The sequence below is a fragment of the Notamacropus eugenii genome, chromosome 1 (assembly GCF_028372415.1).
Source record: "Notamacropus eugenii isolate mMacEug1 chromosome 1, mMacEug1.pri_v2, whole genome shotgun sequence".
In the NCBI taxonomy this organism is placed as follows: Eukaryota; Metazoa; Chordata; class Mammalia; order Diprotodontia; family Macropodidae; genus Notamacropus; species Notamacropus eugenii.
In genome coordinates, this window is record NC_092872.1 from 153,136,338 (window position 1) to 153,154,667 (window position 18,330).

The 18,330-nt window shown below is 38.7% G+C and overlaps 1 protein-coding gene across 1 annotated transcript; it reads left to right on the forward strand.

The window, feature by feature from the left end:
• Positions 1 to 4,705: 4,705 nt before the first annotated feature.
• SNRPA1 (small nuclear ribonucleoprotein polypeptide A') lies at positions 4,706 to 14,749 on the forward strand. The gene is made up of 9 exons (XM_072616891.1): positions 4,706 to 4,934; positions 7,139 to 7,286; positions 8,989 to 9,067; positions 10,593 to 10,639; positions 11,155 to 11,257; positions 11,800 to 11,879; positions 12,275 to 12,350; positions 13,549 to 13,642; positions 14,450 to 14,749. Exons 1-9 carry the CDS (start codon positions 4,853 to 4,855, stop codon positions 14,506 to 14,508), a joined length of 768 nt encoding a protein of 255 aa, XP_072472992.1. The 5' UTR covers positions 4,706 to 4,852; the 3' UTR covers positions 14,509 to 14,749.
• The last annotated feature ends 3,581 nt before the right edge of the window (positions 14,750 to 18,330 follow it).

Below are 18,330 nucleotides of genomic sequence, written 5' to 3' on the forward strand. Positions count from 1 at the left end.
AACAACATGCTAAGTGCTAGAGATACGAAGAAAAAAATAATGAAACTTTTTCTGACTTCAAGGAGTTTACAGTATATTGTGGGAGTCAAAATATTCACAAATAACTATACTATATATGTTGCCTATATAGATTATGTGTGTCCATGTGGGTTTGTCTAAATATGGCTCACAGGGAGGTATGAATAGATATCACTAGACTCTCTTCTATCTTCTTTCTGAAGGATACTTTGATTCCTGCCAGAAGGGGAGTAGGAGACTGGGGTCACAAGACTGACCATTTTGCTTTCCTTTGGGGAGGCGGAGGGTGCCAGGTTACAGTTGTATCTGCTTCTCTAAATATTGTTAGCCTAGGGGAAATAAATTATGGGTGCAAGCTGAGTTTTTGATCTCTTTCTCTTAATGGGAAGTGATTGCCCCAAGCTATATATATGCAAGGCTTGAGCCAGTTTTACAATGAGTACATATAGCAAATAAACCAATTTGCCCAAGCCAAGAGCAAACAAAAATCAGAAAAATTATACCAACAGAATATGCTAGAAAATACACAAAGTAAATGAGTTCTCTCACTGGAAATAAGTTATCTCCTCTTAACCAATAAAATCACAGAACTCACTAAAGTCTCTAGTGTGGAAAACTGGGGATAGGGCCATGACTGAGCCACCAACTCTGCTACATGTTACAATCTTTTTCTCTCTCCGTGGACCTCTCCCTGAAGAAAATCTGGAATCTTTCCTCTTGAAGCTGAAAGCCAGAAGACCCAGAATTTTCCAAAAGGGTTAACATACTTACTAGGTTAATAATGGTTCTAAAAGAATGGATGACAGCACTTACAATATTACTTTAAATTGTTAAAAAAAAAGAAATAATGTAATTTAATATTTTATACCTAAATTTCATGAGAATAACTGATGAGATTGTATCAGGAAGGACTCTAGCTTACACAGGAGGGCCTGCTGTATAGGTTCTTAGATCTGCTTTTCTAAAAGGAAACCAATTTTGAAGGGTCAACAATGTACTTTAATGAAGCACATATATCTATCATTCACTCAGTACAGGGGGAAAAGTCAAAACCCTGAACTTCAGAAAAAATGCAAACAAAGAAATAAAGACCAACAGACAGGGTTTCCAACTGTCTGACCATTTCATACATACATAGTTACACACACACACACACACACACACACACACACACACACACACACTCTTCAGAGCCAGAGGGCATCACAACCTTTGAGAACCAGTGCCCCATTAGAAATTAACAAAAGGTATGAGCCTTCCTACAAAACAAATCTCCTCTAATCAAACTTCCCTTAATGGGCAGGCCCATTAATGGGTGAGGAAGATCTTTAATTTTCATTAACATAATTAACATTGCAGAGATTTAGAAAAAAAAATTTGGATCTATCTGGGGGCTTCTTGGTCATACCATTATATATGGACTCAATACTGTTGTACATCCTGGAATTTGTATAGCACTGAGTCATAATCTGATGTGTCAAAGAGTTTTGGCGCAGGATAAAGGATATAAGTATGTAGTGTATTTGCACTAAGATTACTGAGACAGGAGTGGGGAATATTTTCCACATTGGAGTTTGAGGCTGCTGCTTTGAACTGAAGAGACACAAAACAAGGGATTACAGAAGCAAGAAATTAAAGCCTCAAACTGTAATTAAACTATAATTAAATTAGAAATTAAGGTCTTGGAGCTATAACATAACCTAATGGTAAGAAACCAAAGCTGAAACCATAGATTAAGCTTGATTGCTATGTGCTAGCAAGAGGTAAAAATAGTGGTTGAAATGAACCAAATGCTGTTCTAAGAATGTAACAAGAAAACTAAAACTATCTTTGGAGATTTTGTAAGTGTTAAGATCTCATGAGTTCTTGAGATTATATGCTATGAGCAGCTTGGATGTTTGAGTTGCTTTTCTACCTCCTTGAGATGAACATTCTGTCCTCATTTGTAACTCTGACGGTTAACGCTAAGGTACATGCTTAAATTGTTCTTGAAAATATATTAAAAGACATTCCTTAATAAAAATATGCCAAAGAATATGAACAGGCAATTTTCAAAGGAAGAAATCCAAGCTCTGAATAACCTCGTGGAAAAAGTACCCTGAATCATTAATAAATAAAGAAATGCAAATTAAAGTAGCTCTGGGGTTCTGTTTCATATCCATTGGACTGAAAAAGAATGACCAAAGAGGAAAAATGACAGATATTGGATGAGCTATGGGAAAATAGGCACATCGCTTCATTGTTGGAGCTGTGAATTGATCCAGCTATTTTGGAAAACAATATATGGGTTAGGATCCAAAAGTTACTAAACAGTGCATATCCCTTAACCCAACTATATCGCTATCAGGCCTATCCTCTGAAAGAAATCAAAGAAAGAAGGACATATATGTACAAAAATATTTATTGCAATACTTTTCATAGTAGCTGAAATTTGATAGCTAAAGGGGTATATACTTATTGGGGAATGGCTAAAAAATATTATGGTATATGTGAATAATGGAATATTATTGTGTCATAAGAAAAAATCAAAATAGACTTCTGGGTAGAATTCTATGAATTTATGTCAAAGTGAGCAGATCTTTAACAGCTTGTGCAATTACAACAACCTTGCAGAGAAAAACAACTTTGAAAGAATTTAAATTTCTGACAGTGGAACAATAAACCATGATTCCAGAGGACTGAAGATGAAATACTTCCTCCACAGAGGTTAATAATGCAGAGATGACCAATGTGGAAATCTGTTTTGCTGGACTATGCCTGTTCAAGTTGTGGGGCTTTTTTTAGTTGTTGTTCAGTGAGGGGTAGAATATTGAGAGGGATAAATTAGAAATGCATGTAAATTTTTTTTAAAAAAGAAGATATATGAAAGCCTCCAGATTATGCCTGATACTTGAGTCACCATGTCAATATAGAACACTCTCCTTGCAACTGCATTATTTAACAAATCTTTGATTCTAATTGATATAACTATAAGCAATGAAGACATTTTTCCCCCTTAACATACTCTATGATTTAGCAGATGATATAAATGAAATGTTGTGGCACCCTTCAAATCCATCACCTAAAGGCCACAATTTTGGTAAGAAATATCTCTCAGCTAGCAAGTTGATCTTTGGACTGTGGGCTTTTCAATTTTGGAGGAATCTGTCAAAACCTCTATGCTACAATGAGTCATTTCATGTATTTTTTCAAAGGTTTCAGAGCTATTGAAGAGGCTCAATATTTACTATATCATATAGCACAAAACCATAGATTTTAGAACAGGAATAATTCAACTATAGTGCTCTTTTTTTTCTGATACTGAAATGGACAGACCGAGACAAGCACAGGCAAGAGTCAATTGAGAATTTGGGAGCGTCTTTATTAGCCGGCGGCTGTCCTCAGAAGAGGCAGCCCCGAACAAAGGTGTGTGTGCCTTTTAAGCATCTTAGCACTTCCCAGTACAGTCTTGCAGTTCCAGTAGCAAACATTTTTCACAGAACAGTTTTGACAGGGGTTCCTAGGTGCTGCTAGGCAAGGTGGCACAACAGAGAGGGGGGCTCAAGCAGCTGCCAGGCAAAGGGGTACAACAGAGATGGGGGCCCAGGCAGCTGCCAGGCAAAGGGGTACAAAGAGAGGGGCTGCTAGGCGAAGGGGCACAACAGAAAGTGGCTACTAGGCCCAACCCTGCCTAGAAACTCAACAGACATTTCTCAACCCAGGGGCTACAATTCTAATTATTATGGTCTAAGTATGGGTTATTAGGTATTATCCATTAAAAAAGGAATAGAAATAATATTCCTAGCATATTCACTAGGAGGGAAGTCTGCATAGTTACATTTCTAGAGATTGCTTTCATAGATTTATAACTTGCTACTTTATTTCCTTTTTGATACATTGTTTCTCTATACAACACTTTTCACAACCCTCAAATAAATGTCTCTTCAAAGGGTATACCACCCCCCCACCCTCCACCCCCATCCCCGTCCCCACAACCATCAAAGGCTGGTTTCAATATTCAAAAAGAATGTGTGTTCTAACTTAGTACGATACATTGTTCTGTTGCTTATATTTGACCACCAGTTTTGCTACCTCTTGATGTTATCTGTATTTACCTTGTTGCTCTATACTGTTCTTTTAATTCGGCTTTCTTAATTCTGCTTCACTACTTTCTACAAATCTTCCCATGGAGTTTTCATATTCATCATTCCTTATGATGTAATTTATCCCATCATATTTATATATCAATTCATTCTGTCATTCCCAGTCGCTGGCGCATTATTTAAAAAAAGTTTCTATGAAGATCTTTTTGTACATGTGAGTCTTTTCTTGCTATAAATAAATTAATGGAAGTAGCAGAATCTTTTCTTGCCCAAATGCTTTTCCATAACCAGAAGCATCAAATGAGGTAACACAAGCAGAAAAAAAAAAGCGCTTTGCAAAACTTAAAGCTCTCTATAAATGCTAGCTACTAGCTAGCTACTGAATGGATGCGTCGGAAACACGCTGTCCTGCGTTCCTTCACCCTACAAAGCACACATTTAGCCCTATTTTTGCAAAGGACCCTAAACGAGCCTGTAAGAGACATAAAAGGTGGCTCCACGAGAGCAACGCAAGGGACTTTAAAACAGTGAGTGCCGGGAGCTCGATTGGGACTTTGGTCGAAGTTCTGGCGGAAGACAGGCAGTAGTTCCGATCTCCGTGATTCGCGAATTGATGGCTTTGGCCTGAACACGCTGCGGCCTCCCGAGGCCCGTGATTGGTTCTGTCCGACCGCGGGGGCGGTGCGCGGAGGCTGCTGGGTATTCTTTGGGGGCCGGAAGGAGCGGAGTCTGCGGTGCCTTGTGGCGACAAGATGGTGAAGCTCACGGCGGAGCTCATCGAGCAGGCGGCCCAGTACACCAACGCCGTGCGGGACCGTGAGCTGGACCTGAGAGGTAAGATCAGGGCGCTGGGAGGAGCGACGGAGAGGACCGCGGCCCCCGCGCTGGGCCTCGGGCCGGGGTCATGGAGCGCTGGGTGGCCTGCGCGCGCTTAGCGGGCCCGCGGGCGGCCTTTTCCGAAGCTGTAGAACAGCAGCTCGCCGCGCTGTGCGGTTCAACCTCCGCTCCGAACACAGAGGAGGAAACTGAGGCCCGCCCGGGGAAGGGAGAGGGCGTGCTCGAGGGCCTGCCCACCGGGCTCCCGAGACCCCCGCGAACAGAGTGGAGGAAATTGGAGTTTCTTGGTGCGCGCGGAAGAGGGTAACTCTTTAGAGAGCGTGACAGGCCCGGTCTGTCACTTGTTACTCTGTAGCGACCGCTCCCTTATTGTCTCATATTATCCGCTATTCTGTAGCACCCTCGCTCCTTTGTTTACCGCCCAGTGAGTCTCACTTCATTTTGTGACATTCCCCGCCACCACGGACCCCTCCAACGGTTCCATTTTTTGGACCACTCCCTGCTTTCACACGTACTCCGGTGTAGTGACGCTCACGGTGTATGTAGTCCGTGATGTTCAGAAGCTGTTCATTCTGACCTTTCTCTCTTTTATTACCCTTCGTAGTCTTATCTGCTTAATTGAAAAATTGAAAAGGCAGGCTTCACTTTAGTTCTGATGTTTATGAGCTAATTTGCACGTAGAGATCACATTCTGTCTTAGTTGGGAACTGTACTGTATCTTACTTGAATTAAGCTAACCTCCAACTGAAACTTACTGAACCAGGTACAGTGAACTAAGGAGAAATACCACAGTAACATGGACTTTTGAGGGCCACGCAAGTGGACAGGCAGATGTGAAGAATTAGATTCTGTGTGTGAAAAGAGCTTTAAATTGTTTTGATTTTTTTTTTAAGCTAGGTTTGAGTCCAGGTTTCATAGCTTGCTACCTGTATAATGCTGATCACTTCATCTCTCTGGACCTCGGTTTCCTTATTGGTTAAATGAAAGGGTTGGACTAGATTACTTTAAACAGAAGGAATTTTCAGGTCAAAATGAAATACTGTCTTGGTGTGACAAGGCATGAGTTAAAATATGAGAGATTTCATGGAAGGAAGGCATCACTTTGGAACATGGTTTTCACACTAGGATGGGGAGGTTGACCTTTCATCCTTTTTCTGTGAAATCCCAATTCCTTAAACTTCATAAGTTTTATATTGCACCCATGAGCAGTTATTTTAAAAAATTTTATATTATTAAATTAAATGTAGATAGAGGTGCACTTCAAGTTTCACCTTTTCTAAGAAAACTCTTTTGTCTTTGACCATGTTTATTGTCATATATGTTTATATTTAATTTAATGATACTTTTTCGTACACTTCCCAGCAAACACACAATCACCCCCAGCAAAGTATGTTCCCTAAAACTAGATTAACAGGACAGAGAATTGTGTGTTTTAACTTAGTTGGCATTTGTAGCAACTTCTAGTCATCGTATTTGACCAAATTTTGCTGCCTTTTAATGTTTGTGGGCATTGACATATCTGTGTATGTATGCATGTGTATATATGTTTATATACACACATATATGCATGTGTCTACTGTCTTCACTATCACCTGTAATAAATAATTTATTTCTCTGAAATCTTTGTATCTGAAATCACCTTATTTGTTAATTTCTTATAGCACAGATTAACACACTATAAATTTTTCGTCCATTCCCCAGTTGTTGGGACACATATTAGCTTCATTTTTTTGTTGTCACAATTTATGCTATGGATAGTTTTGTACATTTGAGGCTTTCTTGTATCTTTTATATCCAGTCCCAACTTCAGAATCTCTTGTTAAGAGTATGCACAATTCGGTAACTTTTGCATAATTCCAAATTGTTTTCTAGAATGGTTGAACCTGTTCATAATTCCACCAGCAGTAATTTAACATTATTGCCTTGTGTTGTTATTTAAATGCTCCATATGTGTATCATCTCTCAAAATAGGTTTTAAGTTCCAATATGGGTAGAAACTATACCTTTCCTTTGTGTCATCCTCAAAACTTTAATAAGTACTGGTTACTTAACTGTTTGTTGAATGAAGAATTGCTGGTGCTCTCATGGTGTAGATTCTAAAATGGATAACAATACCTGATTTAATTTACTGACACTGTTAATTTTAGCTATGGTGTACCTTGGCTACCTCAGTGTAATCTAATATCTTTACTGTTTTCCAGGATACAAGATTCCTGTAATTGAAAACTTGGGGGCTACCTTGGATCAGTTTGATGCTATTGATTTTTCTGATAATGAAATCAGAAAGTTGGATGGTTTTCCCTTGTTGAAAAGACTGAAAACATTATTGGTGAATAATAATAGAATATGGTAAGTGTTAGTTTTTCCCCTGAGTTAGCTGTTAGCTTAAAGCATGGTAAGCAGCTGCAGGTATGCTGAAATTTTTTAAAGCTGAAAAGTTTTATTCTTTCACAGAAATTCAAATAATTCATGGCAGTCTTTAATCCTAGTTTCTGTTTCATGTATCTAAAATTCACGTTGCAAAGGATCATCCACATAAGGAAATTAGCTACTGACAAAAGTTTAGTTTAATAATTTTTATTGCCCTCTTTTGATGTTTATTGCTTGGTATTTTTCTGCATATATGCAGTTTTTAATTATGAAATGAGAGTAAGTAAAAGGTCTGTGCAAGTATAATTTACTAACTTTTTCTGCCTCACCTGATTGACACTTTGTGTCTGCCTCTCCTACCAGATTTTATCTTGGATTCATGGTTCAGTCTGCTGTCTTGAAACAACATCGTAGCCAACAGAAAATATTAATTGGTCTTATTTGTGTGAAATTTGATATGTGTGCAAAGGTTATGGAGTTAAGTTAAAAGAAAAAATTGTGTTCTGCCTTTTAAAAAAAAAGTTTACATTACCCTTAACAATGGGTGGGTCCTATTCCTGTGAGTTAGGTTGGTTAATGTTTAATGTGTAGGACTTCATCTCTGAGTGAGGTCTATAGCTTGTAGAATTTGAGTAGAAACAGCTGTCAGTTTTTTCTCCTAAAGTAGAAAGGGCTGTCTCTGGGAATTGTGGGTTCCCTATCACTGAAGGCCTCCAGTCAGAGATTGGATGACCACTACTCAGTTTCTGTTCAGGATATGAGTTGATCTGGGATGTGATACCATATGTGGATAGAGGAAAGGGAAAGAAGAAAAGAAGGAAGGAAAAGAAAAGAGTTGTGCTGCCAACTGGCCAGTTCCACCATTGGATAGCTCTTTTTATACTCACCTTGGTTGCTGTTTGTCCATCTCTCTGGAAGAGAATGACTTCAGTCAAACCCTTAACTGCTAACTATGTGCTTTGGCCCAAGGGAATATAAATCTTAATATCTGAAATCTTTTTTTTAAACCCAAATCACTACTGCTCTCATTGATTGGCCAGCAGTGGGTCCCAGGCCAAGCCCTATTTGGTGTTTGGGCCTTGATTGGGTCAGAGTGATTGTAAATAGCAGTTGTTTTTGTTTTGATCAGAAACCCTGAGGGTCTTTCCCTCCCAGATAGATGGTTTTTTTTAAGATGGGGGAAGAATGAGGAAGACTCCATTCTCTGCCTCAGTTCCTATTAAGCCTTAATCACTGAGTGAACTTTACCTCAGTCAAACTAAGACCCATTGAAGACCTTAACTTAAAAAGGCCAAGGGCCCCCAATGCATCCTGGGCCATCTCCAGCTCTCTTGATCTATATCTGACTACTGAACTCAAAGGTCTGTGGAGGAGAAAGTAAGACTGATGACTTTTTACTACCCTCCCTCCCTTAAATCCAGTTCACTTGCACTTCATGGCATTACTTCCCTCATGTCATGGTCCTCTTCAAGAACAAAAGACATACTGCAGTGAGTTGATCTATCCACATGATCTCTAAGGTACCATTCAATTCTGAGTTGCTATGGGTTTGTGAATTGGTTACATAAGAAAAATAAATCTTGTTCATATTTAGGTTTCTTTATAGATCTTGAGTAAAAAGCTTTATTTCTTCTTTGATTCAATTATTGATTTTATTATAATAATCTTTATTCTGTTTTAGCCGAATAGGTGAGGGACTTGATCAGGCCCTGCCTAGCCTGAGAGAACTTATTCTTACCAACAATAGTATTGTGGAATTGGTAAGTTGAAAAAAATTTTGAATAATCATTGCAAATGTAGATCCAAAAAAGTTTTAAAAATAAAAATTTAAATTCCTATTTCTAAAATATATTCGTAAACAGAGATCAAGAAAACTTGCTCTTCTTTTATCCCTGACCTTTATTTGCTAGAGAATATGAAACATTGTGTCTATCATCAAATCAACTTGGGGAAATAGACCATCCACTAATTAAGGAAAAAAACCTAATATTTGGTAGTAAGTTGGGAGAGGGGAAATAACCAGGAAAAATGGGGAGAAGATACATTTTCTTTTTTAAAACAACGAGAAATTGGTGAGGCAATATTCAAACTTAAAAGTAAGGTTCTTTTTTCCACTATTCATATCTCTAATCCAGTAGCACCTTTGAATAGTTTAATTGCCATGCTTGACAAGTTTTTTTGAAGTGTTTTAGTGTTTATACTATAGAATGCTAGTGATTTCTTTAGATTTTATATGTAGTTTGTCTCAAGTTAGTATTGATAGGGTACATATAGTACATTGATAGACTTAGAGCATATTTTAATGATGTTTGCGGAAGTAATATGTGGTTCTGAGCATTTGTCTTCTCATTGTTGACCTTTTGATACATTGTCTTGGCTTTAAGTAAATTTTTGTTGTAATGATAAAGCTTTAGGAAAAGAGGAGTAATACTCTTTTTACATTGTCACTTAGATGAATCTAATCTGCTTAGTAGCATTAATATAGCAAGATTAAGGAAATCGTTGTAATATGCCCCATCATGAGAAAAAGGCTACTTTGATAAAGTACCAGCCAATTGGCAGCCCTACTTGGAACCTCTGTGGGGAATATGAGTCAGTTCATTTAAGGAGCGACTCGTCCTTGATGGTGGTTATAGGTTATATGACACTTTACTTTTTGCAGGTGCATGAGAGAACCTAGCTTATGGTTGAAGCCAAAACTTTTTAGTTAGTTACATTTCCTAGTTTTACTGCACATCTTCTGAAGTTGAGGACAGTTTAATGTAGTAAGAGGAGGAGGAGGAGTAGCAGCACATAGCAAACTTAGTGAAAGTAAAAAAATGTACCTTGTGGTACATACTGCAGGGACTCTATCCCTGTTTTAAAGAGGAGATGTCTGGAACTCAGCAAGATTAAGTGACTTGCCCTTTCACTCATCTAATACCTGTCAGAGCTGGGAATCACTCTAGCCAGCACTAGTGCCCCTTCAGCCTTCCCCATATGGAATGGAAGCTAGTACTACTTTTATTGAAAATGAGCCATTTAGCAACAGCTCTATAAATACCCCAATAAGGTAATGAAGTGAAATCTAGAAGAGGTAGGTCCTGGATATGCCCTAAGTCACAGTCATTTTTAGTTCTGAATTATGAATTGCAAACATAGAATTTTTATAGTCCATACATCCATACAGCCCATCTCTTATACAACTTTATTTTCTGATTCAACACATTGCTTATTTTTTTAAGAGTAGGATAGCTGTAGAAAACCAATTTGTATGAATTTGTCACTGAAGCAATTGTTTTTCAGGGTGATCTGGATCCTTTGGCAACTCTCAAGTCACTGACTTATCTGAGGTATGGAATCAGTTCGTTTGTGGTTATTATTAGTACAGCCCTACCAAAAAAACCAAACCTTCCAGGACCTAGAATCATCTTAATTGAAGATCATCTAATTCTGGCTTACTCCCTCCCAAACCCCCAGTTTTACCAATGAGTCCAAAAGAGGTTAAATGAATGGACTTAAGGCCAAATAAGTTAGCCATTGATGATTAATTAGGGGCCTTCTGATTACCAAGTTAGTTTTGCCTTCAAACCTCTCTGAAAGAATTTTGCACAATGGGAAATAAAGAATTTTGATACAAAATTTAAAATCTGCCCAGTGGTTTTAGTATTGTCCCTCTTTATGGAATTGGTTATATTCTATCAGGTAATATGATTCTATTATAAATTGAAATATAGAAAGAATGGTTAAAACTTTGTAAATTGTTAATTTTCAAAATCTATTTATTAGACTTTCTTATTATGGCCTCCCTTTGAATGCTATTGCTTTGAATAAGGTTAGAGAAAATGCTGTTTCCCTTTCCTTGTAGTATTTTGAGAAATCCTGTAACAAATAAGAAACATTATCGACTATATGTAATCCATAAAGTCCCACAAGTCAGAGTATTGGATTTCCAGAAAGTGAAACTAAAAGTAAGTGTTTGTATTTTTTATTATGCAAATTAGAGTCTTTATGGTTTTAGTGGATGCTATACTTTTATTTGCTATTTCACTTAATTTTTCTCTTAACTTTGTTCCAGTCAGAACCATGAGAGATAAGCCTGTAACTAAGTAAATTGTATTCATTTTCTTTTATAACAAAGTTTGCTATAGATTTCTGTGCATCTGATAAAACCCAGGTATAAATCATCTGTCATCCTTTATATGAAAGAATGACCTTGTCCAAATGATGACCATCACAAAAGAGATTTTTTTATTATTTCATCAGGGAATACTTCTTCCCAATAAGGGAGAGATGGGCCACTCCTTTCTCAGGGATTAGCACCAGTGAAAGCAACAATATAGTGTCTCCTTTTGATTTCAAACTTGATTCTCAAAATTTGGTCTTTTTACATTGAGCCTTTTACCACCCTAAAGTTTTTTCAGGGAGATTTTCTTCAGTACTTTCTGAGGAATACATCAAAATGCTTGTGGTGTTCCTGTTTACATTAACTCTATGTGTGGTATCGCTGTAGGAGCGTCAGGAGGCAGAGAAAATGTTCAAGGGCAAACGGGGTGCACAGCTTGCAAAGGATATTGCCAGGAGAACCAAAACGTAAGACACAGATACGCAACTTAAATGGAATTCATCCTCAGAAACACCACCTGCTTTGCAGTTTGCAACCTACAAATTAAAACTATGTAATAATTATCAGTGATCATTGTAGTATTCCGTGGGTGTTCTTGATTCATGATTTGATTGATTGAGTCCTTGCAACATGCCAAATTTTTTCCAAATTAGCAAAGCAGACATAAAATAATAGCATTTCATCTGCTTTCTCTGCAGGAAGGTAAACTGTACTGGTGTTTCTGAAGGAGAGAATTCTTGTATCAGTTTGTTAACGAAGATAAGATACTACACTGGTTGAATTACTTTCAAAACTTTGAAAGTAAAAGAGAAGCATTTTCTTTTGGCCTGGAATTAACTTCTCCCTTCTTTTTCTTTTTAAGTTTTAATCCAGGTGCTGGTTTACCAACTGATAAAAAGAAAGGTGGACCATCTCCAGGAGATGTAGAAGCTATTAAGGTAAATATGTTGAGGAAACATTATTGAGAGAGTTCCAAGACAGAACTGTAGCAGATTAGATATGAAGCTTTCTAAGTCTTAGTAACTCTTGGACGTTCCAAGGTGAGGAGATAATAGAATAAGCCATAGTTTTTAGTCTTGGTCCTATTTTTACAAGGAAAAACTAGCATGAAATTAACTGTTTTTCCACAGTCCCTATTTTGACTTGAGAGCCTCATCTTGAATTTGTACAGGCTAGGATTTGCCATTTTCCTGGCCTATTGGCTGCCTTTCATTATGAAGGGACCTTTTGCAGTAAACAGCTCTGATCTGTCTCTTAAGAAAATGGAACAACTACTTTTGTCTAAAAAAATCCTTTTTTATTTCACATGTTTGGTGTATCCTAGAGGTGTCAAACTAGGCTTGCATACTCCAGAGTGCATCCTCAACCACGTGTAAAATGTAATTAAGAATGTTTTAACAAAAATAAAAATACAGTAGAACATAAGAGAATGTTAATTTGTGGTTTTCTTAAGTCAATGTGTGGCCTGTAGGAATGTATTCAATAGCCAATCCTATGTGTAAGATTGATGGGAAGATATAAGTATATAATATATTATTGTGTCTTTATAAACTGGCCACAGTGTGAATATGCTTTAATTAATTAGTACTTTAGTACATAATACCATATTTACTTTTCTCATTTAAGGACCTTTAAAGTACTCTTGTTAAGAACTTGTATATTTTAATTTCAACATAGTAAATTACAATTATCCCTTCCACTTAGAGGGAGTTGGGGCATGGCAATCTGGAAAATCTAGGAGAACATTTTTGACCCTCCCTTCATACCAGAGAAGAAGTCTGAAGAATTATGTTATTAAAAGATAAAATATGTTGATATTATATGATACTGTTCACATACTTTTTATGCGTTTCTGAGTTTCTAAACTTTCTGAATCATCTGCTAACTTTCCACATGTCATAGCTTCTGCAAAATTCCTCCCAAATTCCCATTTAATTTCTTAATGCCAACCCATGATATGATGAAACCGCAATGGAGAAAGTCACAATGTGGAAGGAATAACTATAATTTTTGACATCTTCCATAATATTTAACCATTGAGTATGTTATTTAACATTTGCTGTGATTCTCTGTAAAACTAGATATTTTCAATATTTTAAAGAAAAATTATGCATTTCATTTTGCTTTTCCTTTCAGAATGCTATTGCTAATGCATCTACTCTGGCTGAAGTGGAGCGACTGAAGGGATTGTTACAGTCTGGTCAGATACCTGGCAGGGAACGCAAATCAGGTTTCTAAAGTTCATTTTCTCATACTACTAAAATTGCATTCATGTGACTAGTTAAAGCAAAATCTTGATGATAAAGATGTTTTAACATCTATAAAGATAAGTTGTAATAATGGGATACTTGTTAATATCTGTTTAAAGCTTGTTATTATTTCTGTTACCAAAGTAGAAAAGGAAAGGACTGACTGATATGAGGGGATTCTAGAGATAACTATCAGAGATTATACAAGGGTGTGATTTAGTCAGTCATTTAATGATTTTTAAGCAAGTTTTATGACTCTGGACATAAAGGGACAGTGAGGTCGGTACAATGAGGATGAATTTCAGAGGCGCTATTCTCCAGTTTGCTACCTTTTTTAGAGCTGCCCATTGGCCAGCTATCTTAACTTTTCCCTTCAGGTACTGGGGTTCTGAAAAGGTCTGTTGCCCTGATTCCAGTAAAGGAGCAACACAAACATTAGACTATCACAGCAAAAATTTCCCAGCTAAACTCGCCAGTTTAGGTATACCTAGAGAATTATTTAGTTTAAAGGCAATGCCCCCAAATCTTTTTATCAGTTGTTGGACAAACTTAGCCTTTCATTTAGTCTCAGTGTTTTGGCTTAGTTTGAACTCATGCTGTACTAGTACTAGCATTACTAGTAAGTATGGCCACTTTGTTAAAAACTTTTAGTTTCAATCCACAATAAAAATTCAAATTTATTACCCCCACAAAATGATAATTGTATTTCATTTTTCATACTGCACTACATAGGAATGCTTTCACTGGCATAAGAATCCACTCAAATCAATAATGACTTTTCCTTTTAGGGCCCACAGATGATGGTGAAGAAGAGATGGAAGAAGACACAGTTGCTAATGGATCTTGAATTTGGTGTTCATAGTCTTGGAGCAAATGTAGCATGTCAGTGCCTCTTAAACCAAGAGGTTTTGTTGTTTGTTTTGGGGTTTGGCAGGGGGAAGGGCAGGTTGTCATGGAATAGGTCAATATACTTGTTCCTTGAAGCAGAGTAGAGTTCCGAAGCATTACTGAAATGCTTGAAAATGCCAATGTAAATTTTTAACGTACATTTTGAAATTGAATAAACTTTTTTCTATGATAAAAATAAATAAGACCTTTATTGTGCCACTTTTAGTGTCTCATTTTTATAGTAATATATTTCATGAAAGTAAGTATTACCTGTAAATTTGCACGTGAAGTTTTTTGTTTTTTTTTTTAATTTTCTGGACTGGGCAGATCCATAAAACATAAAGCTGAAATTAGATTTTTTTTAAAATTTGAAAATGCTGAGTAAAAGTCTAGAAACATTGTTTCAACTCAGTAAATTTTAACTGTTCAATTTTCTCTTTAGATAATTTTCTTAGAGAACAGAGGTAACAATCTAAAGAGCTAGCTGCATTAGGCACCATTAATTATACACTAAATATATAAACAATATCCTTTCTATTTACCTTTGCTTGTAAGGAATAAAATATAATTTTAGAAACAATTTCTGATTACAAACAAAAGATGTTGATAGGATCTCTGCCTTCCTTCTAGCCTATGAGATTAGATTGAATGAATCATTCAGTTAACATTTTTTTTACTGCGTTCTAAAATCATGATAAATCTGCCATTGAGAATACCAGCTTTACCACATGGTAAGGAGACTAGAAAATGATGGGAAGGCCTAAATGTCACCTTACCTACAAAATATAAGAAAGTCTTATCTATCAGAATCTGGATCCAGGAAGGATCCAGAAGTATAGTCTAAGTTTCTGGTGGAGATGGAAAGAGAATAGTATCATGGTGAGGATATGCCTGGAAATTGGAAGCTGTAGACTATCTGTAGATGTTGTATTGTTCAAGTTGGACTGGGTGACCTTGGAGGTCTCTTCCCTCTAATTATCAGCCATATTAGAGATTGTGGCAGTGTCATTGACTGTACTTTCTGAGATCATGAGTTCTCCAATTGTACTCTAAACCAGACCATCAGAGAACATGCCTAGAATGAGATAGTGGTCAGGAAAGGGTATTTTGGTTTGAAAAATTGCAAAGGTTGTGAATGGGGCCCAAGGAGAGTAGACTGACATTTCCTTTCCAGTAGCAATGGCAGTATTGGGTTGATTGTCGTTTACTGTTCCCTTTTCACATCTTGCTTTCAGGTCAGTAATAAATGCTACCCTGGCCTTGAGTTTGTCAGTGGACTGCCCACTTGTACCACTCACTATCTGTGACTTCTCAGGCCAAAATGCCCTTCCCTGGCCACCACTGTTTATATTTGTTTCTACCTTTAATGTTAGCTCCTTGGTTTTGTATATATATCCCCAACATACATAAGTAACATCTTAATGAAGACTGTTCATTCATCCTCTACCTGGAGGCAAACTGAGTTTCTAACTCAGGTTGCAGTCAAATGAAAGAAATTAATATTTTGCTATTATCTTTTCAGACTTTAAATTAGGATTAAGACTTCCTCTATTTCATCGAGGGACCAGCCCACGTAGGTCAGTCAGCTAGTCTCTGATGACATAGTGGATAGAAGAAATTGCCCCAGTTCTGAGGGAACATTCTCCTCAATCTTGGACAGGACCCCACCCAACTAGGAGATCTATTTAGAGTGTAAATAGAATCTAATCTAGATTTCTTGCCCATGTGAAATAAACCCATGTTCTTGCACCCCTCCATTGTTGTTTAGGAGGACCCAGTTTATGAAGGAGAAAACCAACCAGAGTGGTCTGGGTGGAGATATGGATTCCTCTGTCCAGATTGCTGGAAGTGGCTAAGTCTTGTGATCAAGCCCCATTCTTAGCAGAAAGAGCTGAAGATAGATCAAACTTCACTCATCAAATGTCCACCAATCAGGGTTGATTTTTACTTGTCAAAGGGTCCCTCTTTTCCAAAAATATATTGACTTTTAGCCTTTCCATGTTTTGTCTGCTTACCCAGAGAAAACACTGACCATCAATGTATTGATCATTAGCTAGCCTAACTAATAGATTTATTAACTACCTGGAAACTATATCTCAGGTTTTTAATTGTCACAACTAACCTGGAAATCTTTTGTTCGCATAGACTGATGACTTTCCTGTCAGTGGATGGAAATTGTATCTGCCTCCCCCAAAATCTTTCCATCATTCTAAAAGAGCTCTCAGTTCTAATTGGGTAACCACACACCCCAAAGGAAGCAAACTAGCCACAGCCATAATAGCTCTCATGGGGAAAATCTTTCAGGGCTTCTACCCTGTATGATATTAAATCAATGGATGCCACACTACTGGAAAAGAAAGGGACTCATTTTCGCATTTGTTAGCTAGGTTTTACAGCATAGGAACCTGCACTAGTAACAGTCAGGACTGGAACCCAGACTTTCTGACTGCATTCGATTCTCTTTCCAGGATACCATATTGCCTTTATAGTTTTACATCTGTGGACTATATAGTCCCCTTTCCCTGTAATCTCTCCTTGCCTCAGTGAGAGCCCTTTCTCCTTCTCTATCCCCCTTCCAAACTCTGACCATAAAGGAATAATGCCATTTCCCTCAATTGGCAGACCAAAAATGCTCCCAGGCCACCACCACTTTCATCTGTGTCTCCTAGAAAACTCTTTCAAGGTAGGGACTGTCTTCACTTTTCTGTTTGTGTCCTTAGGTCCTAGTACTATGCTTAGCACTTAGTAAATGCTTTTTAACCCACAAGTGTCCTGTTGCCCTATGTACAGTGGTACAATGACAACTAGTTGTCCAAACGAATGTACACACAACCCATGAAGTTTAATCTTTATTTTTAACATTTTCTCCACGTGTGTACATGATCAACAAAACAAATTAAGCCCTGATTAACAGATTTGTTGACTTCTGAGGAGCTGAGGGGCATGCCAGAGTCTGCTGGAGGTGGCTCAGCACACCCCTGCCTGTGTACTATGGTAACAGCATTTTATCGTGAGCTGACCAGGAGAAAATGCAGGGGCTCTTGGAGTCAGTGACTCGCTGACAAGTCCAGCGCTCTGTCTACTATACCATAGGTATGGTCCGGAGGTCTGGAGTGCGTTCCAGGAGCAGGAGACGGTCCGTTTAAAAGGCGCAGAATCCTGCTACAGATAGGATAAGAAGTGACCAGCAAAGCGCATTCAGGGTTTGGCTTGAATTTAGGCAGGTGCGGAGGAGGGCGACACACACACCGGGAAAGGTAGGCGGGAGGCCGGAGCCGGGAGCCCGGAGCCGGGAGCCGGGAGCCCGGAGCCCGGAGCTTGGAGCCCGGAGCCGGGAGCCGGGAGCAGGGAGCCCGGAGCCGGGAGCCGGGAGCCCGGAGCCCGGAGCTTGGAGCCCGGAGCCGGGAGCCGGGAGCCCGGAGCCCGGAGCCCGGAGCTTGGAGCCCGGAGCCGGGAGCCGGGAGCAGGGAGCCCGGAGCCGGGAGCCGGGAGCCCGGAGCCCGGAGCTTGGAGCCCGGAGCCGGGAGCCGGGAGCCCGGAGCCCGGAGCCCGGAGCTTGGAGCCCGGAGCCGGGAGCCGGGAGCAGGGAGCCCGGAGCCGGGAGCCGGGAGCCCGGAGCCCGGAGCTTGGAGCCCGGAGCCGGGAGCCCGGAGCGCCACTGGGAAGGACTTTTAAACCAAGCAACTTCGAGGTTCGACACGCAGTTGATCAAACACGTGAGAAGTGGAAGTGTCAGGTTCTAGTGTGTACTCGCCAGGCCTCGCGTTCTTTACAAAGAACT